Source organism: Drosophila willistoni (assembly GCF_018902025.1).
Source record: "Drosophila willistoni isolate 14030-0811.24 chromosome XL unlocalized genomic scaffold, UCI_dwil_1.1 Seg141, whole genome shotgun sequence".
Classification (NCBI taxonomy): Eukaryota; Metazoa; Arthropoda; class Insecta; order Diptera; family Drosophilidae; genus Drosophila; species Drosophila willistoni.
The window spans coordinates 3,328,376-3,355,051 of NW_025814052.1; the positions used below are offsets into that span (position 1 = coordinate 3,328,376).

Consider the following 26,676-nt stretch of genomic DNA (forward strand, 5'->3'; position numbering starts at 1 on the left):
TTGATTACAACACAATAATTATTTTTTTTTTTAAATAAATTTTTGTTTTTTTTTTAATTTTTTATTGTTTTTTTTTTTTTATATAAACTTATATGTACATATATGTAAAATTTTATGTTTTTATTGTTGTGTATTGTATATATGTATATGTAGATAGAAATAGATATAAATTATATAAAATACATGGATAGGTATTATTAATAATATACTTTGAGTTCTTCGTTTCGCGAATTGCTAGGTATACAATAGAAATGAAAGTGATCATCAGTATAGTTTTTTTTTGGAAGCAAACAAAATAATTGATATCTTTTTAAATATTTACATAGAATAAGTTGACTTGATATTAGCGGCATACATTTCTTCAATATAAACTATTAAAACTATTATAATTGGCATAACGTATGCTCTTCTGCGCTCATTTCCTTCGCATCATTTCCTTTAATATATATAGAGATACATATGTACATTTCGCTCTGTTCTCGACTTACATATATGAATGAATGAATTGCGCCGGGTGGGGGCGTGGTAGCGGGGCGCACTTGCAAATACATCAATACATAGTTATATATGTATGTATAACTATTATATAGAAGTTAACACGATTTTGTAACTATTAAACCTACGTCTATGATAATTCTCTAGCATTTCTAGGGGACCAGTCGAAGATGTTACTGTTATACAATCAAACAAACAAAAAAAAAAAAAGGAATAGAAAAATATTAACACACACACACACACACACACACAACATTCATAATACATATAGTAGCGTTATAGTAATTAATTTCAAGTTTCACCTATATATATGTATATATATATGTATATAGGTGATGGTGGTCTCAATCATTCGTGCATTCGGTGCGTTTCGTATCAGCAGGATCCTGAAATCCTTTTGCAATCTCCAATCTCTATGACTCGTTCTTGTTTCGTTCAATAGGGTCGTCCATTGGTCGTGTTACCATAATATGATGGACGATCGGGCAGTTTGGGTGGAGCATTCATACCCGGTCGGCTATAATAAAATATCGTACATTCAATTAATATTTCATTCAGGGCAAATCTTTTTAGTAAAGAGACTCAATAAAAACTAAAGTGCCAAAATAAATAAAAAATATCTATATGTGTGAGTGAGAGAGAGAGCGATTAACATAAGCGAGAATATTATATTTTTAATTATTATTATTTATATGGGGAAAATATATTGAAGTATATTCAACTCACCAGCGCAAAGACAGCCAACTTGTAATCAGTAATTAGTTCTTTGAGTAATTAAGTACATATGTATGTTACATTTTGAAAGAGACAACAACAGTGGGGGCAGGTGGGGGGCGTGGCGCAAAAGCGAGACAAACACAAAGGGAGGCAAGAGAAAGATAGAGCGAGGGCAAACACCAAACACCAACGTTGCGATGATCGTATGAATATGTGGTAATTCGAGTTGAGTTGAGTTGAGGTTAAAAACGAAGAGCAATCCGTGCAATTTCTGACCAAAGACTTTCTCGCAAAGATCCATCAAAGTTCCCTAATCTAAATTTTTCCCCACAGTAGGCGAACCCGGAGGATAAGTACAGTGAAGGGTATAAAATAACAAGAGTCAAGCACTTTATTTTCTTTCTTTAATATATATATATATATATTGGTTGTTTTTTGTTTTGTTTTTTTTTTTTTTTTTTTGTTTTATTTATAACGCACTTTCGTGTCTTGTCTTTTATTTTTGCTTTCTTTCTCATACTAGTTGGTTTGACATGCGTTTTTTGTTTTCTTTTAATACCTTTTTGTTTTGTTTTGTTTTGCAGCGCTTTCATCAATTATCATGTTTTGTATATATAGCATTTTAATACTCTCTCTTTTTCCACTTCTAACGATTTCCTTATTCTTTCTCATCTTTTGTTTTTTTTTCGTTCAATAAACATAGTTTTTGGTGCTACATGTTGTGTGGTTTTAAGAAGGACGAGGAGGGGGTAGATTTTTAAAGTTTCGTATATGCATAAATATATATATATATATTTATGTATATATGTGTATAATATATATTTGATTTCTTCATAACACGACAAAGACAAGACAAATGTGCTTGAAAAAATTTCCATTTTCGTTTCGTTTTCTTTTTAGGTTTTACTTTCATTTTTTTGGGATAGTTTTTTTGTGTTTTGATAGATTAAATAATTAGTTAGTTACTCCTTTTTTGTTTTTTGTTGTTCCTTTTTGTTTATTTGGGTTCTTAGCATAACGCATATGTTACTTTTTTGTTTGGTATTTACTTTGAATATGAAATATATTTGCATAATTAGGATATTAATGCTTTAACATATATGTATATGTATATATATCAACACGAGGATTCAATTAGGAAATAGGGGGGGGGGGGGGGGGGGGGGGGCGAGGAGTTGGGGATCGAGGGGTTGGGATGTCAATTTTAAAATCAGATATTCCTTGTTTCCGCTATTGCTATTTGTTTCATTCATTTCCTTTGCTTATACACGGGCATTCCGCATACGAAGTACATATATAAATTTCAATTTAAATGCAAAAAAAAATAACAAAAAAGGAAAAAAAAACATACATCCGCCGTACATGCATAAACATCGCAACCTGTACATACATACATACATATATATATATATATATTCGACACGGAAAGAAAACTGCAAAATTCAAATTTAAATTTCCATTAACGAGTAGTTAACAGTATTTCTCAATGCAACCCTGAATGTGGGCGGTTATTACATTTGAGAAGTTTGAATGAAAATAATGCAGTTGCAATTGTCGATCCAAATATGTACATATATATATGTATATGAATGTGTGTACATCGGTATGTAAGCGATCGATCTATAGTCATTAAGTTCTTGTTTTAGTTGCATCCACAAAAATTGCTCTAATATTTCTAATCATTTCATGCTCATTTGCATTAAGCTGCGTATCCACACTCAAATTTGTATGACAAACGCGTTTTTCAAACACAAATCAATTTTGTCAAACACGTCGAAGATAGAACCATTTCAATTTTCGTCAAACGCGCACTTCAAACACGAAAATTACTGCAAACAACATTATCCACGTTCAAATTTGCTTCAAACGCAACACGTTTGTCATACAAATTTGACCTTTATTGTTATTCATGGGTTACACACACTTTGTGCTGATTTCAAATACACCCATACCTCGCTTTGCGTCGGGGATACGTTCCAAAAAAATGCGACGCAAGTCGAAACAACGCAAAGTGAATTATGATTTTCTATAGCAAGCCATGTAAAAATCGAAGATAGGTTCCAGGGTTACGAAAATACATACATTTTAAAACTAAAATTTAACAAATTAACATTTAAAAAACAAACAAAATCTCATATCATTTTATTTCATATTATGCATATAAAAAACAAGAAGAAATTAATTCAATTAAAACAAAATAAATAATTCAATTATTCAATAATTTAAATAAAATTACAATTAATCACTATCTGATAAGTCTTCAGTGTCTGTTGTCGTACGTCGGCTTTCTTTAAAAAAAAATTGGTCCAGTGTTGTCTGACCAGCTTTTTTTTTTGCATAAAATACAATTCCTTATAGCAATTAATATTCGCAGCTACCGCCTGGGACACTTTAAGGCTCCTTTCGCTGTCAGGATCATTTTTTAAGAAAATCTCCATGCCTTCGTCAATCAAAGATATCGCTTTGGAAATTTGTTTGGAAGTTAAGTTCTGTTGCTTGGATATCTCTAAATGGTCACGGTCATAGTCATCTTCTTCATTAGCAATTTCCAATTCCAATTGCAAAAGTTCTTCATTAGAAAACTCTTGGTTGTGCGATGTTAGCAATTCATTTATATCAGCCTCCTCCATACCTTCAAAATTAGACTGTTTGGCAAAATTTGAAAGTTCATGACAAACAGCTGTTGTATCATCAACTTCGGTAGTGCATTTTTGGTGAACACATTCAGGCCATATTTTGCGCCAAACACCATTCATGCAAGATGGTTTAATCTCCTGCCACGAATCAGATATAATTTCTATGGCTTTCATAATGTTGAAATTTTTCCAAAATTGTAGCATGGTAGGTTTACCTTCTCCATCAGTCTCACTTATAAGAAGCTTAAAGGTCCGTCGAAGGTAATAGCTTTTAAAAGTCGATATAACTCCCTGATCCATCGGCTGAATAACTGACGTAGTATTAGCTGGTAGAAATACAAATTTCACGTTTTCTGACAACTCATCTACGTAAATTGTGTGGCCAGGAGCATTATCTACTAGAATCAAAGCCTTGAAGTTTAAATTTTCCTTCTCACAATAAGCTTTAATTTCTGGAATAGCACACATTGAAACCCAGTTTTTAAATAAAAATGCTGTCATCCATGCTTTTGTGTTTGATCGCCAGTGGACAGGAAGGAGATCTTTTGAATAACCTTTCATAGCTCTTGGATTTTCTGATTGGTAAATAAGAAATGGTTTAAATTTGAAATCACCATTTGCATTTCCACCAAGAAGAAGAGTCAGTCTATCCTTGCTAGCTTTAAATCCGGGCGCAGATTTTTCTGTTTTAGATATGTAGGTTCTCTGAGGTAGACGTTTCCAAAATAATCCTGTCTCGTCAACATTAAAAACTTGTTTCGGTTCATAGCCGCCCTCACGGATTAAAGCTTTTAGCTCTGCTGGGTAGAGTTCTGCAGCAGTTACATCAGCGCTAGCTGCTTCGCCTTTAAAAGCAATGTTGTGCAGATTTGCTCGAACCTTGAATCTTTCAAACCAGCCTTGACTTGCTTCAAAAGTTTCATTATCGTGGGCGGTACTATCACTAGCATCATCGTTGGATACGGTTTGACTTTTAATATCATCAAATAAGCTTTTTGCTTTCGTCTGAATTACCATTTTACTTAATGGTATTCTTTGCGCAACTTGATTCTCAATCCAAATTGAAAGCAAGGATTCCATTTTAATCATCAAAGAACTCCTTGTACGGATCATCGTTTTAGCATCTAATGATGTTACAGATTTTGGAGCCTCTCTTATTTTATCTCCATCTCGATCTTTAATAGTTCTGACTGTTGTTGCAGCCAGGCCAAGAGCCTTTGCTATCTCCACAGCCTTCTCGCCCTTATTAAATCGCCGCAGAATATCTAGTTTTGTCTCCAAACTGATAGCTTTCTTTTTATTTTTGGTAATTCCACCAGCATTATCCTTTCCACTCATTTAACTAAAAAATAATTTTGTGTAACAAAATAATATAACTCTGCCAATAAATAAATTGAAAAATTATTTACCTTTTTTTATATGTGATCAGAAATAACACGAAAAAACTTATTGATCTATTTTAAAGAGCACAACTCACTAATTGAAACGCGATATTCTACATAAAAGGTGGGCAAGCAAATGGCAAAGTGAGTCGAAGCAAATCAAAGGGGAATTCCCCTGTTTTGATACACAGCGCGCGCAGTTAGCAACAAAAGTGTTGCCACCTTTTGTAAAAAAAAGGTATTAAAAAAGAAACGAACGTTTCCTGAGCAACGCAACATCGAAAATCTAACGACGCACAATGAAAATTAGTGCTAATTGATCAGCGACGCAACTTCGAAAAAACGCAAACCGAAACGACGCAAAGCGAGGTATGGGTGTACTTGCATATGTATATGTACACATATGTATGTATATGTATGCTGCATGTACATTTTATGTATGTATGCGTATGTTAAGAAACGGTATGTAATTCTTTTTGGTTTGTTTGTTTTCTTGTTCTTGTTCTTGATCTCGTTTTAATTTGTTCATAACTCTTGCACTAAAATCTAGACTCATAATTATCATCATGTTAATTTCATCTGCTTAAACTTTCGTCTTTGTATTGTTTTGTTTTGGTTTTTTTTTTTTTTTTTTTGCTTGTTTTGGTTTTCGTTTAGCGCATAAAACAATTATTAATGCTTTTAATAAAAACTACACAAAAATACATTTTGCAACAATTACATTAATTATATAAGTGGGATATATTTTTTCAGTAAACTTGCATATTTTTTTAATAGATACCGAAATAAATCCCCTAATAAATACATACATAATAATAATTAATACCCTACATGTTCGATTTTGCATCATAGAATGTATAATTAACAACTTTTCTTTGTTTTCTTTCATAATATTATTTATAATAATAATATATATATATATATTTATAGGTTTGTATGTCATGTGTTTTTTTGTTTGTGTTTTTCATTTTTGGTTTGATAGAGAAATTTACTTTGGTTTTTGTTGTTATTGTTGCTTGTTGTGTGTTGTGTTTGTTTGTTATTCAATATAATTAATGAGCTGAGTTGTACAGAACTTACTAGGTAAGTATGATAAATGTATGACAAATGATTTAAAAAGGAATGAAATATGTATTATAGGTATGTATATATATGAGAATATGTGTAAGTACATTATTTTTTAGAATTTTCAGAAAATCTCAATAGATCGGATCGTTAAGGAAAATCTTATATAGAATCGTTGGTTATACAAGTTGAACAAATGACTTTCTACTACTTCTCTATAAGATTCTGCTATATTGTTTTGTAATGCACATACACACACATATAGGATAAATATCTGTTAAATATCATATATATACATATATAAATATTTATATGGAATTACAAGTTAAAGGAAACATTGAAATAAATAAATAAATGTCAAAACAAACAGAAATAAGGCAACACACATAAAATGTAAGCAAAACAGAAAAAAAAAAAAATGTATTAATTTATACATTTTATTTTAATTATTATTTATATTTTTGTTTTTTTAACATTTTTGTACACTCATCACAACATAACAAAATGCCAGAACAAAGACAAAAAAAATTAATAGTAGCTTGCTTTAAATGAGATAGACAGAGACAGTGAGAAAGAAAGAGAGAGAGAGAGCGAGTGCTAATTAGTAAATGGGGTTTTTCTCTCCCTCCCTCTCTCTTTTGCCCTATCTCTTTCTATCTTCTCTGTTGTTATTGTGGTATGTAGAGTTGCTTGTTAGTTGCCATTGCACATTTCTCCGCAAAATTCTTCTTTAATTTCTGCATCAGCATGATCATGATCATGATCATCATTAGATATATGTATATAAGAATAAGTCTCTCTCTGTTTGTGTGTGTGTGTGTGTGTGTGTTGGTGTGTGTGTTTTTGTATTGTTTGTTTACTTGAATCGTGTGGCAAAGACATTCGATAGCTCATTGATGGCCGCCTGGCCGACAGCTTGATTCACTTGTCCCCGCATGCTCTCCGGTATATAACGATTGGCGCCAGCTTGCTGGGTAATTGCCCCGCCGACGGCTCCAGTGACACGACTTGAAAATTTAGCAAAATATTTGATATTCGTGGTTGATATTGATGTTGAAATGTTCTCATTTTCATTCACATTCTCAATTGATCATTGTTTTGATTGTTGAATTGGATTGGATTAAACTAAACGACCAAACAGTTATCGATACGCTTGAAACCCCTTTTCATTTGCTTGTTTTTGCTATTTGTTGTTGTTATTGTTATTGTCCTTCTTGTTTCACTGTTGATTCTGAAGGTTGTTTGTTTTTGTTTTTAGTTCTTCTTTAGTTTTATAGCACACAAAACACACACAAAAATAATGACAACAACAACAACATTTATAAATTATGCAATAAATAAACAAACAAACAAACAAACGAACACAAATACAAAACAAAATCAAAAGCAATAGGTAAAAACATTAATTTGGGGGGAGGGGAATTATGAATTAATTATGCATATGTAAATTTTGTAGTATAATATTTGCGCAGCAAAGTATGCTATGTTATTTTTTTTTCTTTGTTGTTGTGTACCCTTCTTACCCAACCAATACATGTACACACACGCCCACATGCTTATTCAGTATTATGTGTGCGTGTGAATGTGAGTTTCCTACATTTCCTGCGTAATTGGATTAATGAAATACTTCTACCTCACATACTACAGAAGTCCTTAAAAAGCACACACACACACACACACACACACACACACACACACACATACACACACAACACTCAACACTCACTTGGCAACAACAACATGCACCCATAGAAAGTGAATGAGGAAAAAAAGTCAAAATGGGCCAACATTCGGTGTGACTTTTGCTATTTACTCTTATTCGATTTCAGTTTTTGAACACAGAATATTTTCTAAACACTTAATCTTCTTCCTATTTCTAAGAAAAAATAACGCTCTAAATCTCTTTTAGCCAAAAAAGTAGAAACTGTGAAAATTTGCCCCCAAAAGTATACAAAATTTGCCAAATTGTTAAGTGAGAACTTTTCAAAACTAATTCTATAATTAAAAAATGTTACTCATGACGAGCATTCTATTTGGTAGACAAGTTTTAAGCTTTCCTAATGCTCAAAGACATTTTTTAAAGATCTTATTGCATACTTTGAGGGGCAACAAATGCCTTTCAACTCTCTCAAACTTAAAAATGAACTGTCAGTAAATTATCTTTATTTTTTTTTGTGTTTTTTTTCTTTATTATGTTATTTTGTGTGTATTTTACTGGTGGTTTTTGGTGATTGATTCAGTCTGACTGTCAAATTTGTTGACTTGATATTCAGGATAATTATATTGAATTTGTTTAAATTTATATGTATATGTGTGTAGGTATTTATGAGTTTGTGTATGTGTGTGTGTGCGAGTGTATGCATGTATATATATTTGCTTCTTAGCTTTCTTCTTCTACATTTCATGAAAGTTTTAGTTATAGTTTTAGGTTTCTTTTTTTTTTTTTGTAAGTTTTTCTATTTATTTTTAACGACAACAACAACAGCACATAAAAGGTACTCTTAGTTAACTTAAGCATATATTTTTCATTATATTCATATCGATTTGCTTGCGATCATCATCATCATCAGCATCATTATCATCAATAATTCAATAAACTCATTGAGCATGTCTCTAGCCAAAAAAACAAAAAAAAAAACTATGAATAAACAATAAACGCAACTTTTATGCATTTTTGGTTAATTTCAATTGGAATTTAAGAAGATATATATGTATATATATACATATATATGCTTGTATGTGTGTTTTTGTGTGTGTGTGTGTAGTATATACTCTTCTATATATAGTAATTTGTATTGTATGTATATGGAATGCATTTTTTTACTGCCTTTATTATTTTTCTCTCTCGCTCGCTCACAAACAAACATTTACAATTAACTAACTGTAACCCGAAGAAAAAAAAAAATGAAACAAAAACCTAAATAGATATATGTATATATATAGCTTGTATATACGATTTAAGAGCCGCTGCAGTTTTGTTTATATGTATGTGTATGTAGGTATATATTATATATTTTGTCTTCATATTTTAGTTAATGATATTTACTTTGTAAATTACAATAATCATAATTATAATAATAATAATGAAACGCATAATGATTATAATACATACATTTTAGTTAATATATTGTTGTTTATAGATTTTTCTATTTTTCCTTTCTTTCTTTTTGTCGTTGTCGAGAGAGCTGAGTAATGTGTGGGTATATTTGTGTGTGTGTGTGTGTTTGACAGTTTTGAATTTCTATCAAGTTCTGTTTTGTATGTTCTTCCTTGTTTTTCTTTTTGGATAAAGCAAGAGCAATGTTTTAGTTAATACAGTTAATTTAGTTAGTTAGTTAAGAGTAAATGCCTCGGCTGTGGGGCTGTTGGCTAGGGCATGAGGCGGCTGACTCTGACACAATTTAGCGACGTCTGTGAGATTACAATGCAGATTATATATATATATATATATATATATATATATATATATATATATAGATTGAGATAAATAATGTTATATTTGTTTTTCGTGAAAATCGAGGAGTAGAAGAAGAAGGAGAAAAAGAGAAGAAACAAAAATATTTAATTGTTAGATTGAACTAATTGATTTTCAGTTGTTGTTGTTGTTGTTGTAGTGGAGCGAGCAATGTTTTAAAATGCTAGGGAAAAGGGTGAACTCATATTTAAAAAAAAAAAACAATAACAACGAAAAAAATAAGAAGAAAAGGTTTCTACTTCAGTCAATCTGTTTTAGTTCTCAAATTGTTTAAACAAAAATAATAAAAACGACTCTCTTGGATCGAGAAACACGTAGTAGGTCTTGGTCATTTGAAAAAAAAACTGTCAACTTGTTTAAAAAATAAAGGAAACTTATTTTCAAAATTGTTGTGCTACGAATTGTTAATGTCTCAGGGGCAAAGTAGGGTACTAGGTATGTGAAAGTTAAGAAATTTGCCCCTTAAAGTATGCAATAAGCTAGTTTGAAAAATTTACAACTTTTAGCAAGTTTTGCTATTAAAAATAAATGTGCTTTGCATCTTGAAATAATTTTTAACCACAAACCGCCTCTTTTATAAGGGTTCTTTATTTGTTTTGCATACTTTAAGGCGTAAAATCTTTATTTCAGCCAATTAAGGTTATTATTTATGGCAAAGTCAATGAAATCTTATTAAAAGCAGTATTTCACGTTAAATTGAAACAATTGAAATACACAAACAACAAAACGAAACATAAAATTAAATAAAAAATAAATGAAATAAACACAACACAATCAAAAAGCGATTAAAACAAGAAAATTAAACACCAAGACAAAGGATAAGCTAAATATATTGTTGTTGTTGTAAATGTTTTTGGTTTTTTTTTTTTTTGGGCATTGCCGCTGTATACAGATATATATATAGGTATATAATATATGTATTTATATGTAGGCATAGTAAAAAAGAGGTCCCAACCCATCGATAAAAGCAATAACAATATAACAAGAAATTATACAATAATCAATTATCTATATAACTGAACAATATGATTATGCGTATAGAAAAATTACATTTAAATAAATATGCATAGCTTTTTTAGGGGCGTTCGTGTACAAAGAAAGGCGAAAGAAATGGGAAAACATTGTCCCTCAAAGTATGCAATAGACTTTATTGTTCTCAATAAATTTATAACTTTGAAACCGGAAAAGCAATTTTTTTTTTTGGTATTTTATTCGCACAACATTTCAAAGAGTCTTTAAATGTTTCAAAAAGTGAATTTTTCTAATGCTTATTGCATACTTTCGAGGGCAAATTTTAAATCCAATTCGTATATGGGGAAAGGAATCTTTGATTTCTGTTGCCGTTTCTTACTGTTAGCTTTCCTTTTAATTCTCTGAACAACTCAAAGAAAACTCAAGCGAGACGTTAACTGTTTCCTTCACATGTATATCATTTGATGGCATATAGAATTCTGATTCTATTCATTTAAGCATATGCACAACCAGACGGATAGAACTCTGAATGGATACCCAAGACTATCGAGAGTCTAAGTCACTTGAATCAACTCTTACGTATATTTTTTGAGTAAAATTATTAAAAACTCTTGGGTTTAGAGGGTTAAAAACGTAATGTTTTGGTAACTAGGAATCTAAAGCTTTGCACTGTGGCCAAACAGGACCAGGACACATTTATATTTTCTTTTCGAAGAGCGAAGGAACAACAAACGCCTCAAACTACTATGCATATTTATCACACGTATATATTGTTTGGTTTCCACACAAAACAAAAAAGAGTATTAAATGTAGCTAAGGACTCGCTATACATATATGTGTATATAGGCGCTTAATGATGGCTCTGAGAATGGCTTTAGTTAGGATGAATTTAAATATGTTTGCACTTACGAGGGCAGCAGTGGGGGCGGCAGAGCACCACCTGGCCGACCGCCAGGTAGTGGAGGTGCTCCGCCTCCAGGACGACTTGGAATTGCTGGTGCTGGGCGACCAGTTGCCGGTGGCAATGGTGGATTTCGTCCACCCAAAGAGCCCTGAAAACACACACACAAAAAAAGCATTTATAAGGAACAACGTTCATCTCCAAAGATTCTAACAAGAAACAAGACTTACCTGTGCGGTGGGTGCTGGTTTACGTGGTCCACCGGGACTTGGTGGCGATAGACGTGGATTATCCAAGCCACTTGGTAGCCAATCGTTCTTAACCGGTGGTGGCAATGGTGACGAAACAGTTGCCATGGAAACGTCACCTATAGACAGAGGATTATCCATGTTTCAATTGATATAATGATATCCGTTTTATTGTATATACTATATATATATATATATATACATTTATATCTCATGTATAATAATGGGGGTCTTGGGCCTTATATATTAACGATAACCAAAGGTAAATGGATGTATATAATCTTAACAAAAAGGATAGGACATAATATTTGAAATTTGTGAATAATTTTGCTACACAATCTCATTAATCAAAAAAAATTGGAATAATTAGAAACCGAATGAGAAGAGAGGGTTAGTTAAAAGGTCTTACCAATAATTTGCAAAGCATCTTTGCAGGCACGATACATGCGCAACATTTCCTCACGTCGCGTTGCTGATTCGGCGGATTCTTCCATCATTTGTGCCTAACAAACGAAGAAAGATGAGAGAAAATGTCATTAAAAATTGAATCTACTATATTGGATATACTATGTATGTATATATTGTACTTGCCTGATCACCAGAGGCATATAGATGGGCCAATAGCTCGCCATTGATGAAATCTTTGGCATTGTTAATGATCAGCATCATAATGGCCTTCGGCACCATATCCCGTGTGGTCTTTGTGACTATTTTCATATAGGAGTCAACCAGATTGCGTATTGTCTCCACTTGTCGCTCCAATTGGGGATCCGATGAGCTTTCCTCACTGGCCGTCTATATGTATATTGATATTTGTGATATATGTGTGTTTTGGTTGAGGATTTCATTTTGATTTTTGGTTTGGTTTTTTAATGGTTTAAAGGATTTTCATTGTCATTTCTTTTTTCTCAATTAGAGTTTGTTAAATGTTATTATTGTTGTCTTCTGTTGTTGTTGTTGTTGTTGCTCAGAGTAAAGTTCAGAAGGCTATTCTGAACTTCAGTCAATGGTGAATTTTCTATATATCCTTGCAAAATCAAATAATTTTTTTCAACAAATCAAAAGTCTTTCCACCTTTTCACTCGAATCAGACGAATTCTAACAATAAGTGAAAAAAGAGCTTAGGAAAGTGCTTTTTTAGTCCTTTCTCTTTTGCAAGGTTATATAGACAAGAAAGCAAGAAAATCATAACTGGCAAAGATATGTCACAACAACAACAGAGCAACAATTTTATTGTTTTTTTTTTTTTTTAGTTTAGTTTTTTATGTTAGTAAACAAATCTTTGTACACAAACCGAAGAGAAAAACGTAGAAAAAAAGCAAACATAAACCCAAAACAATAAACAGCAACAAACAATAAAATAATTAAGCTTACATTTAGCATCATTTAGCAAACAAACTATAAAAAAAACAAACTATAATAAATTCCAAATTAAACATAAAAAGCATATATATACATACATAAAATGGCCATTTCTTTTGTAATAATAATAATATAATAATTAGAATGAAACTGTTAATATATATATATATAAATGACATACGCAAATGGTAAAACGATAAAGAAAAGTTATGAGTACACAAAACAAGGTCAAACATAATAATAGAAGCTTAATAGGTTCTTGTTTTAATTTCACATTTCAAAAAGGCCAGCAATATAGATTTTCTATAACTAAAAATGGAAGACGTGTAGCGAAGATTTGAAGATATGATGTGAATGAACTTCTCTTAAGATCGAACATAGAATTAAGATTCTGGTTCTGGTGATGGTTTCCTTTCCCACACACCAGCGAGGGAAACTATCTTCAGAACCATCTTAAGAATCATCTTTAGAATCATTCTCAGAATTATCTGATGAACCATCTTAATTCCATTTTCAATATTGTGTTAATGAAATTAATAAAATAAAACATTTCGGATATCGAAATCTGTTTTTTTTTTTCAAGGTTTGGTCGAGACTCTAGAATATAATGAATTTTTGTATAGGAAATACAATTGCTGGCATTATAAATGTGAAACATATACCTTTAATATATACATACATGAACAATCAGCCACTACCTATATGGTGTCTATGATCAATCATATATGTAAATATATATACATATATTTAATTAAAGTGTAAAGTGAAGACAAAATGGGTCTGAATAACAATTTGGCTTGAAAGTTTTTTACAGCTTACAACTGTTTTTTTGTTTTTGTTTTTTATTTTTTGTTAGTTTGAGAAAAAGAGCATCAATAACCAACAAACAAAAGTAAAAAAAAAGACTAAAAAAAATTAAGTAATAATGTTAAGAAATCTATTAATAGAAAATTAAACTAAATTTTAAATGCAAAATTTATTTTTTTTTTGTAATTTTTTTTTTAACATACTTTTTGCTGTATAGACGATTGATGAGTTTTCGATTTATCATTGATTTTTCCATATACAGAAATATATTTGAGGTTTTTTTTTTTTATTATTGGTTACGTTTTTTTCGATTTGAATTCGAGATCATTTTTATTTATTTTATTTTTTTTTTTTTTTTGGTTTGGTACGTGTTTTGAACGGGAAAAAATAGAAGAAAAATAATTGATAAAAAATTATTGTTTAAATAAAAATACAATATGTATTTTAATACATAAGCAGCAGCAGTAAAAAACGTTTATGAATTTTTATCTTTTGCTTTTTTTCAGGAAATATAATTATGAAACTTTGAAACACAACGAAATTAAAAACAAGCCCAAATAAAATAAATTATAAGAATAAAAAATAAGAAATCATAAATCAGTTTATATATTCATGATGTCTTTACCAATTTTTTGATTCAGCCCCACATTGACATAAAATTTTGCAAAACGAAAAACGCAAATGCCAAACAAATTTGATGATGTAAAAATATTTATAATGATGTTCAAAATGATGTATGATGAATAAACGATTCTATTATAACTACTACATAGAAGTAAATAAAAAAGGTGAAAACAAAATCCATAAACAAAAATTAAAACAAAACAAAAAAAAAAAAAAGAAATACAAAACCAAAGCCAATCAGAAAAACAACATTTGGATATGCAACACAAACCTCTTGTCCTTCCTGCATGATGAGATATTTAGATTACACAATTCCATTAAGAATTATGCATAACGATCGATTGAGGCGATAAATACAATGTGATATATAATATATATATATATAGATCACACATTAGTCGACGGGCAACAAATAAAAAAAAAAAGAATTCAAAGAGACATACAAAGAGAGATATTTCACATTATCAAAGAACAAATACATATATAAATATATATATAGTTCACATAAGCTAACTTCGGTGAGACCAAAGTTGATAATTCAATTTTACATAATTATAATATACATATATATATCCCCCACGATTGACAGACAGACGCCTGAAATCTTTATCAAAGTTTGTTAAGATTTTAAATAGACACGACGAAATGTTAATGACAGTTTGTAATACAATCCTAATCACAATTAATTATTTGCGGCAATTGTTTATACTAAATGTAAATTTAAATGGCTTCTCTTTAGGCCATTTGTTATTTAAAACATTCAAAAATCAACACTGATTTGTTTGTAATCCAAAAATACTTCTTGAGAATATTCCTAAAATATTCATTTATTCTTAGAAAGAAAATGGTTATGGGAAAGTTTTAAAAAAAGACATAAAAAATTTGTCGAAAAGTTGGCTTAATTCTATTATTTTGAAACTAAATTGAATACCACGCTTTATATTATTGGTTTAGGAGACACTAAAAGAACTTACAAATAGAGTATGTATTATTAAAAAAGTTTTGGTATCAACAATAGAGTTTAGGGATACATTTTAAACTTGAGACTTGCCAAAAGTTCCTTAAAGTTTTCAAAAACTTAATTTCTCAATTGTAGTAGCATACTTTTGGTAGTGAAAATTGCCTACACATACATTGCACATGTACATTATAATACTCATTAGATAGATTATATATATATAGATCTTTTGGGATATGCATAAAGCAAAACAATTAGCCGAATTACAACAGGTGGCAGCAATGCACACAGATGATTGATTAAATGATGACATACAATAATGATCTCAGACCGGCGGCACACACACATATATATACCTAAATATATATATATATATATAGAGACACACATAGACCGATGGATGGATGATCATGCAACTATTTATATCAAATTTGATAAGTAGATGAAAGATGCTTTGCACGACGACAATGAGAGAGTAGTTGTTAATTAGTCCTAATGATCCTAGCTTAGAACTAAACTAACTAAATAATACATTAGCATTTGCATATGGTAAACCATATATGTATATAGATAGCAAGGGAAAGGGGGACATTAAGTTGGTTTCTGGTTAATTAAGTAGAGTTTTATTTTGTATTGAAAGTTGGGGCGGTGGATTGGATTATATGAAAGAATACGCACCTCGTCACCATTTTCCTGAGCCTCCTGCTTTTCAGGATAGACACCAGCGCGTAGGAATGAGGCCTTCCATGATTCGACATCTTCGACCGTCTCGCAGGATAATTCCAGTTGTTTGTAATCCTACACATTGATCATCATATGGTATATATATATATATGGAGAGAGAGGAGGAGAGAGAGAGTAGAGAAGAGAAGCGTCCAAGCGCATAGAGAGAACAAATGGATAGGTATTTTTCGTCAAGCATATGGTAATAGGGAACAACAGCGCATATAACGATTACGATTACTTTGGGCAGGTTTTAGCTTTCTATTAAATAGCAAAAATATATATATATATGTACATATACATATAGATATTTAATCATATTTATATGGATATTTATATATATATATATATGGATCTTGAGGTGTTCGTGGTGATGGTAGTAGTTGTAGTTGTAGTTGTAGTTAAGTATTGGGCAGCTGACGTGTCTTGGACCAAAAGGTTAGTTAGTAGTTCTTGGTAGTGTATTTTTTGGCATGCGCTTATCACATGTCACAAATCAAAATTGAATAAAGGAGTTTACTTTTCGATCATATTCAGATAGTCGTTTCGGGAAACTCCTTTACATTTGATTTGACTTTAAATGTTGATAAAAACATAGTAATTTTTATCTTATACAAAAAAATTAATTATACAATTTGCCCAACTATTTGGAACTTAAGAATCAAATTGGAGGAATGTAGTTTATATATATCTTTTCTTTCTTTTTTTTTTCTTTTTTCTTTCAATGCAAGTATATATCTTTATGTATATATGTACACATACTTATATATATATATATATATATATATGTAGTGATGTATATAAATATATATTATATATGTATATATATACATAAATTGGTTTAAACAGAATGTAAATTTCTTTGTTTCCTTTAAAATTCAATTGAATAAATTTTTATGTAAATGGAATTTTGGAATTTCTTTTTCTCAAATTTGTCTTTTGTTGTTGTTTCTTTTTTTTCTTTTCTGTTTTTGCTTCTGTTTTCAAGTTTTTTTTTTTTGTTTTTTTTCTTTCATTTTTTTGTATGCTAACAAAAATTACTAACCTTATAAACATTACGTCCATCGGGACTGAATAAAGCAAATGTAACACGTCTAGACATTGACATAAAGCCCTGCTCAATATCTCGTAATTTCAAACCATCCAACGGCAACATGAATTTCTTTTCCTTCTCATCCTCGTCCTTGTACCAGGAGATGCTCTCCGATGTAAGCACAAACCAATAAGGTCGCGATCCGCCTGTTGATTAGTAATAACCAAAAAAATGGAAACGCACAAGGAACCAGAAAAAAGACAAGAAAAAAAAGAAAAGAAAAGAAAACGAAAGGAAAAAAGAGAGAAGAAGAATAATAATGATAGAGAGCAAGTATTTAGCATACAAATTGTAAATAAAGCACACATATATATACATACATATACATATATATATATATATATATATATATATATATATACGATTAGAATAAAGTGCTATACATTGTATATGATCAACAATCAATCGAACAATCGATCAATAATCAATCACAGATTGAAGTTAATAGTGGCTGAGTGACAAACAAACAAACAAACAAACATACAAACAAACAAAACAGCTTTTTCGATGGGACAACTCATATTTTGAATTGAGAAAGATGAATGCACATTATGATGCTTAGAAGAAACTTTGTAAATTTTATAAATACAAACCAAGAAGGCGTGGCAAAAATCTCAGCAAAGCTTTTTTCAACAAAACCAAAAGAAACCAAAAAAAAAACAAAAAAAATGTAAACAAAAACAAAATACAATACTAAACAAAGTTTAAAAAAGAAGAAAAACTCAAAAAAAATGTATCAATTATTGTGCAATATAACATTTTAAGTTGAAAATGTGAGATCAAGTGATTAAATTTCTAAAAAGGCCAAGCATAAATATTAAAAGTAAAGCTCGATTCGATTTCAAATAGAAACTGAAAAATAACTTTCTCTCAACTTCTCCTCTTGAGAAGGAGCCAACTAAAAAATAGCAAGAAGAGTTTTAGAGTTTATCCAATGAGTATAAATGAATGACTTTCAAAAGGTTTAGTCACACATTCAAAGGCTAAACACAAGTCAGACAATGCATCTAATTACACATTTAAACAACCTCTACATACATTAAACACTTTCTTGGTGGTTGTTGTTGTTGTTGTATTTCGCTTTGCCCGATATTACATACCTTTCATAATGCCCAAATTCTGTATGACCATGTGACCTTTGCGTATGACTTGATTACCAAGCTGTCGTGTGCCTGTCTTGTTTGCATTCTCAGATTTATTCTGAGCACTATCGACGAAGAGAAGAAAGAAAGCGAGAAGATTAGGGGGGTGGGATATAGGGGGATGATATTCATTTGGTAAAACATACTTGGCAAAACCAATGAAATCCTCATGATTGGTATTCATATAGGCCAATTCAAAATCAATAAGCAACAGAATTTGTTCCTTGCAGCTCTGTTCACGCTGACGCACATGGGTGGCAATGATGCGTTCAGTTTCCTCACGCAAACGTGGATAGCGGCTCATCTGGAGAGAGAGATACATTGATGTTGATTATATTGAATTTAATGAATTGACCAATGTTAGGACAACTAACCTTATCGGTGCACATGCGCACCACAACAGACAATTCCTGTACGACTAGATCGACACACTTGATAACCGGCTCCTTGAGCAGAGCAATCTGCCGTTTAACAATCGCCTCAAAGGCCATGTCCGGAGTGAAGAGACCAACACGAATACCATGAATGTTACGAATGGCAAATGAGATCTCTCGTCGCAATTCCTTCTCATCGCAAGCCATTTTGACAATCTCAAAGCGCAAACTAAATACCCAACAGACGGAGAGACAATGTTTAATCACTCATTCGTTTTTGGGCGGAAGAACTTACCGCTCGTGGAATATGCGATTTATCTTAGCGCCACCGGATAGCTCATTTGTATTGACCAAAGCAGAACCACTGCCTTCAATGGTTCGTTCAAAGTCCGATTGCAGTTGCTGGATCATTCTAGGCACAAGATAATTAGAGATGATTAGAGATCATTTTAGAGTCAACTTACTGTAGCATGGCCTTTGTTTTAATGCTGGCATCGCCTGGCTGAAAGTGCTTAAACTCCTCGACTTCTTTCTCCAGGGTCAACATTTGTTTTTGCAATTTATCCCGCAGGCCGGGCAATGTATCGCGTATGTGATTGGTCAACTGTTGATTGAGTACACGCTGCAAATAGGGTGTGCCCAAACGATCGGCCATATGGCGATAGGATGGGTGGCTAAGGAAGAATTTGCGCTCAGCGGAAAGTGCCATATGGATATCCTTGCGGCCCTCGATATCCTTTTGCGAACGATTGACAACACCAATATAGCCACGACGCAGCGGTAGCAATTTGTTCTCAAGAATATCTCGAGCATCGGTGCCCTCGTCCATGAGATCGAGCTTGGTTATCACACCAATTGTGCGCACACCCTGCGGATCGACCTCTTTGGCCAACTTGAGGGCATCCGAATTGGCCAAATCGGTATTGGCCGGTGTCACAGCCAATATCAGGCATGTCTCCTTGCGTATAAATTGGAATATCATTTGCTTAATCTGCTGCTCAATGTCCGCTGGCTGATCACCAATGGCCACCTTGGTTAGACCAGGCAAATCGATTAGTGTCAAATTGAGCACATGTGGCGAATAGACGCGCAAATTAATCGGAATGTTTGAAATGCCCTTATTACTACCGGTCACACGATCTGTCTCATCTTCGATTTCCTTTCGTATCTCATCGAAGCTTGTGAACTTTTTACCCTTGCAATGTAAAAACTCGCCATATTCTGCAAAGACACACACACACACACACACACACAATTAATATACATATAGGAGAGATATATAGTCTATATGCACGATTTCTTACCGGTGATGCCATTGATCAATTGTAAGATCAAAGGTCGACGAGTAACAATACCAGAACCACGAGGAAGGAAATCTCTGTAAATGAATAAACATTATCAGAATTAATTCAATTGATTCATCACACACGAAAATTCATAAAAAAAAAGATAACAAAAAAACCATTAAAACCAAAAAAAAAAACAGAATGAAACAGAATGAACAATTAATGTCAAAAGGCTAGATTAAAAAGAGTTTTATTACCTAACTATTAATATCTAGCCAAGAAATTCTTCAATCTATTTCTTAAAGCACTCAAAACATAAACTTAGTATAAAGTTAAATCCTAATAACCTCCTAAGTACAAAAATTAAATGCCTCGCCTTGGGGGAAAACACTAATCGAAGACTAAAACAATAAGAAAAAACATAAGTGTCTCAGAAAGTTGATGACGTCTCCCCACCCCATTAAGATATTTAATATCAACAATAAACAATTTCTAAAATAAACAATTAGTTTATTAAGGGCAAAGCTCTAACATTAAAAATGTGGTTATTCCAATATTGTAGACACCTTGCCAAACTTTTTTCGCTTCATTCAGTCATAATTCCCAACTAGTTTTAGCGTTAAAGATATGGAATTCTTTTCCAAAGTCTGCAGATGATAGAACTTGGCAACCTGTTAACTCTCTTTTGAGGTTCCTAAGTCGGCTAAAACCGAGTTTGTTTACTTAATTAAGAATAAACTTTATGCAAAATTAAAGTTTCAAATCAAATATCAAATATTTTGAAAATGAGGTTAATACAGACATAAAACAAGTCTATCTACTCGTTGCATACAAAATCTTGGGAAATAAAGTTAATCAAGAAACAAAAATCCCCATTTACAATCTGTTTTTTTTTTTTTTTTTTTAATGGGAATAAAAGCTCCACATTTATCAATGTTAGATATAAGTAAGGAGATATCTATATATACATATATGTATGTATATCTTGTTATTAGAGAGAAGAAGAAGAAGAAGAAAAAAAACAGTGTTGGCCAATTTGCACTAATTTCTTGTGTGTTTCTTTGTTTAATGTCAAGCCGCAAGAGTTTTAATTAAAATTTATTGGCATGGCAAGATACAGAAAGAGTGAGAGTGACTGCAAGTGAGAGAGAGATAAAGAGTGGAAAGGGTAGAGGAAAAGTTCAGAGTTCAACTACAGATAACAAGAAATTAAAACATTAGTCATTTTCCTTCTTCTTTTTATTTTGTTTTTTATTTTGTTGATAAGGAGAAGAACCAAAAATGCCATGATATGATAAAATTCCAATAGTTCCAATGACTCACATTCTAACACGAAATCAATTTAACTATTGTTTATATTACCCAATTTTCCCTTTCACTCTCATCCCCCCACCTCCACGGCAAAAACCACGTTAATTATGTCAGTTAGCGAGATCTATTGACCTGTTCAATGGTAAACACCTGGCTGACTTGACTTATCGATATCACTGAACAATAATCTCAGATATGGTCTCATGATGAATCATTTCAATGGAGGGGAAGTCGAGAGAGGTGTACGTACGAAGAGGGGGGAACAACTTTTACTCATTACACAAAACTCATTTGTGTATGTAAAAAGACCTAAGAAATAAGAATGTATTAGGAAAATGGAGTATGTGGGTGGTTTCTAGTTCGCTTTTAGTCGTCTACTGATTATTTGGCTTGGCAGAATGCCCTTATCTTATCAAGGGCTATATATATATATACATACATACACTACACATAATAATTATTACCAAACATAATTATTTATGTACATAAATGTATCTGTGTGTGTGTGTGTTTGTGTCTCAATATTTGTTTGATTGTTTGTCTGTCAACACTCTGTAGAAAGTGATAATATATGAAATCTTTATATATATATATATATATGTATATATACTATATATGTATATCCACAAGTCGGGATAAAAAATAAAGTCAAACAATATGCAATTTTATCAACAAGCAAGTTGTTCTCTCTCTCTCTGTCTTTCTCTCCACAGTTCAGTGGTTTTGTTGTTTATCGAAATTAATAGTAACTATTCTATTGTATTTTGTATTTATATTTTATTTAAGCAAAGGTCAAAAAACTATTCAAGTGACACTTTCACGGAATGATGAATCATGAATCATCAATAAGCCAATTAACTAAACGATTTGTAAAAAAAATTGTTAATCAAAAGCAGAAATATTTCCTATATTAAGTCGTACTTAATATTTGAGTACGAGTGTTAATTAATTAAACAGTATTTATGTAACTTTAATTAGAGTAAACCCTGGTTAACTCATTCATTCATCAAAGACTCCAGATCATATAGTCTATATATACATATGTATACCTATTAGTGTTGGATTGTTAATGAGTGAGAGTTTAACATTATCTTTTCCAATTGTTCTATAAGAAGTTCTGAACATTCTATTGAACAATTGAGCAGTAAAACGAACAAGTGAAGAAAATGAGTGAGTAAAAAAAGGAGAAATGAAACTTATATAAACTGTTCAACAAATGTGCATTAAAATTTGAAGCAAAAAGAATTTAAATTGATGGTAAAAACATTTGTTGGGTAATGCACAAGGTATACCAAAGTCGACACTTTTCATAGAGAGAGTAAACTTCCATGAACAATGTTAGACCATTGTTGGCATTTTTTTTATTGATTCTGTGATCAAGACAACCCAATATTTGTATATATATATGTATGTATATAATGGCAAACGGTTCAATTCAAGTTGGAGGTCATAGAAATGTTTTGTTGTTGTTGTTGTTGTTTTGGTTTCAATCATTTAATAATATGTGTGTCATTTGTTAATTTTGATTATTTAATGGGTTTATGTTTTTTTTTTTTTTTTTTGGTTTTGAGAGTTTATCAGCAACAGATGAGAGAATATATTCTCACTGCTAAAGAGAGATCTTATCTAATGAGAACACAAATGCTCTCTTTGCTACACAATGTGATTTTTAGGGTATTCAAAAAGTCGATGACCCACAAATGAGTATACGAAATGTTTATATTTTGTTTCTGCCCAATTTCTATATAAACGCTTTAATAATTGACTTTGATATATTTAATTTAGAGACGGGATATATGTATATATAAATGTGTTAGGTGTTAGTTAATGTATAAAATGCAATTTACAAATAAAGCACAGACAAACAATAGTTTAGATGGAAGAGAGCATATATACATACATACATATGTACATATGTATAAATGTAAATATGTATATATGTACATAGATGCATGTATGTATCTATGTATGTATGCGCCTGCTCGAAGCAAATGTGCCATGAACTTTTGACATTTTACAGAGTGACAAAGGCAAAAGCAACCTGTGCTTAGACGAGACCTGAGAACTGAGCTGAGCTGAGCTGAGCTGAGAGATGTATATTTTAGGAGACAAGGTTAAGAGAGTGTGTGTCTGTGTGTGTGTGTGAGTTAGGGGTCGTGCCTGAGTTTTATGTCAGACTTTCTTTGTAAACAAACAATTAACATTTCACGTAAAGCTAAACCCCTAGAGATATGGCAAGTTTAGGATCTCAAGAAAATAAACATTTTTTTATGATTTCCCCCTCAAAAATTAACGCATTTATTTCAGTTTTTCTCTTATGCATTTATAACTAATCTCATCATATGAATGAACTAGCGCTAATTTGGCATTTTGACGTACTTAAAACGTAGTGAAACCAAATTGATTTAATGTTAAATATTTAAGTAATCTTCCTGTTGCTGGAATTAGTGTTGTAATTACTTTTTTCGGCCAAAACATAAAGCTAGATCAATAAAATCTGAATAAGGCCAACACATTTCTTCAATTTCAAGACAAGTTTTAGACAACCCTCTTGAGCAAGTTACAACATATTGCAATTATAAATATTTAAGTATCTTTATATTGATAGATTACTTAAATAATTCTCAGATATAAGTCAATTGAAAAAAGAAAACGAACGGAATCCAATAAGCTTCTAGTAAATTTCTTATATGAACGTAACATTCTTATTGGGATTTGTCATTCTGGCTTTTGTTTTCGTTTTCAAAACGTTTTAGAAAAGTAAAATTATTTCATTTCTGAATGAAACTGAAATATTTACTGAAATGGTAAAATTAATTTCAATAACGAAATAAATTTATCCTAACGACTAACTAATACTTAAAATGAGAATTTGTTACAATTTACCATGTTAAAAAACTATTCTGCACTAAAAGAGAAAAAAGATGTTCTCTAACCACAAATTTAACTCGTATATGTATTTTAGTGCAGCATTTTTCTTTCTCCCCTTCCCTTTCCCCTTCCGTTTTTTCTTTTAATTAGCGGCAATCTGACATTGATAACAGAGTGGTTGGTTGGTTGCTGCTGCTGAATTGACAGCAAAATTGGCAAAAAAGAAAAACTAGGTCATTAACACACACACACACACACACACACACACACACAACTAAAACGGATCCATCATCCACTTGTATGTATAGAAATATGCTTGTATGTATGTGTGAAAGCCAGCGCATGCGAAATATCCAACAATTGACTTGAGAAGACAATTTTATATAAGCCAACAACAAAAGAAAATGCATTTATTGTTACCATTAAACTGACCTAAAACTAAGTAATAAAATTTACAGAATTTCATTTTCAATGATTTTGCAATAATGTCCTTTTAGACAAAAACTGCACACACAAAAAGATCTTTTCATGTGGGTTGGCATGGGCTTTTTCTATTATCCTGCAAAAAGGATTTGGCAACGTTATATAATGTTTTAGCATTTTTACATGCAACATTCATTAATACAACAGCAGAATGAAGGAAAAAACACGAATGTAGGCTAACATTGCATAAATGTTAGAGTGTGTGTGTGGGCGAAAATGAGAGAGAGAAGAGAGAGGAAGTGAGAGATGGAAAAAGCACAACATGTGCATTGATTTTTTCCCTATCGCAAGTGTTTTTTGTTGTTTTTTTTTCTTCTTTTTTTTTTTGGGGCGTAAGCATTTGTGGGTTATTGTTGTAGTAGCATTCGTAGTGGCAATGTTGTGCCTGGAGGGGGGGGTGGGGGGTTGGTTGGTAGGGAGTCGGTGACGAGCAAGAGAAACAGGCAAAGAGCACCGCGCACCGACCGATAGATAAAATTGAGAGAATCCACGGACGATGGCAGGCACCAACCAACTAAGAGAGAAAGAGAGGGATAGAGAGCAACATAACAGTAGCTGCCAAAAGAAAAAGTCATTTGAACTATTATTCCATCGAAAAAAACATTAGTTAGTTGACTTAACTTAAATGCAATTAAATATATTGACCAAACTCATATTTGGAGGGGGACAGGCAGCAAGGGGTCCTGATAAAAACGAAGTGTCTAAAAATAGATACATCATCTCATCAACAACAAAACAAAGACAAGAAAAAAAAACAATTTGTTTAATAAAATTCATTTGGAAAAAAACGTTTCCCACTGCACTGTAAATTCATTCCAGGTCAGGGAAAAAAGGATTTTGAACAATCCAAGAGAGGAGCACGTAATATATAGGGACGGCAGTGTGAAATTGTAAAGTGGTTGTTACATATGTATGTAGCTTTTACTCCCACTCTCTCTCTCTCTGTGTTAGGGGCTGTGCGATGTGGTGTTATGAAGAAGAAGAAGAAAAAAGTGGAGAAGTGGGCGTTCAGAAGCGGCAATTATTGATGGTCGGTTATTTTGGGCTGCTCCTTGCCACTGACCAACACTGAAACGCAACAACAAGAACAAGAACAACAACAGTAACAGAAAGCCAGTTCATTGATTATTCACCAAAAACGAACCACACACACACACAACAAGAGAAAGAAAGAACAAGAGAGTAAGAGAGATAGATGGTGGGAGGGGGCAAACTCTCACTCTCAGCAGAATAAAGAAAAGAACACAAATGGAAAAAAAATATATATAAGTAAAAGGAAAGAAGGAAATTATGGATTTTCCTGTTGTGTATTTTCAATATTACTTACTTGCCAACAAAATTCTCGAGCACCGAACTTTTTCCTGCAGATTGGCCACCAACTACCGCAATTTGTGGCAAATCCAATTGCATGTGCACGCCCAATGATGTGAAGGCATCTTGCAGCTTATTAACAATAGGTATCAAGTTATCCATGATGAATAATGCGATAAGACTAGCTGCTGCTGCTGCTGATGCTGCTGCTGCTGCTGCTCCTGCTGATAATAGTAGTAGTACTTGGCTTTTCTTTTTGTGGTGTAGAGAGAAGGAGAAGTTGTAGGTGGTAGTAGTGCGGGGGCGGGTGGTGAGGAGACGACAGAGATTAACAGTCAATTGTGCTCCTGCGGCGCTAAGCTACGCCTACACGCCAGCTCTCTGTCGCTGCCTTTGCTTTAATTATTTGTTGTGTATTTTTTTTGTATTTTATTTCTTTT

General features: G+C 32.0%; 1 protein-coding gene across 9 annotated transcripts; it reads right to left on the reverse strand.

The window, feature by feature from the left end:
- Positions 1-820: 820 nt before the first annotated feature.
- LOC6649240 (dynamin) lies at positions 821-26,676 on the reverse strand. 9 transcript variants are annotated; one of them, XM_023179462.2, is made up of 17 exons: positions 26,253-26,675; positions 20,279-20,352; positions 19,439-20,195; positions 19,270-19,386; positions 18,975-19,203; positions 18,747-18,904; positions 18,559-18,665; positions 17,411-17,604; positions 16,321-16,440; positions 14,956-14,967; positions 14,264-14,269; positions 12,483-12,686; positions 12,301-12,394; positions 11,874-12,010; positions 11,652-11,794; positions 7,156-7,302; positions 821-1,012 (listed from the first exon to the last, which is right to left on the reverse strand). In XM_023179462.2, the coding sequence occupies exons 1-17, from the start codon at positions 26,396-26,398 to the stop codon at positions 931-933; spliced, it is 2,727 nt and encodes a 908-aa protein (XP_023035230.1). In that variant the 5' UTR covers positions 26,399-26,675; the 3' UTR covers positions 821-930. The 9 variants fall into 9 exon arrangements, with proteins under 9 accessions (XP_023035230.1, XP_023035231.1, XP_002071226.2 ...); XM_023179463.2 differs by lacking the exon at positions 14,264-14,269; XM_002071190.4 differs by lacking the exons at positions 14,264-14,269; positions 14,956-14,967.

Coding starts and splice junctions, on each gene's coding strand:
- LOC6649240 (XM_047011153.1), bottom strand. CDS start 26,398: ATGGATAACTTGATACCTATTGTTAATAAGCTGCAAGATGCCTTCACA. Junction 19,387..19,438: donor AAAACAAAGGCCATGCTACA/GTAAGTTGACTC, acceptor TCTTGTGCCTAG/AATGATCCAGCAACTGCAAT. Junction 11,795..11,873: donor AACCAGCACCCACCGCACAG/GTAAGTCTTGTT, acceptor GTGTGTTTTCAG/GGCTCTTTGGGTGGACGAAA.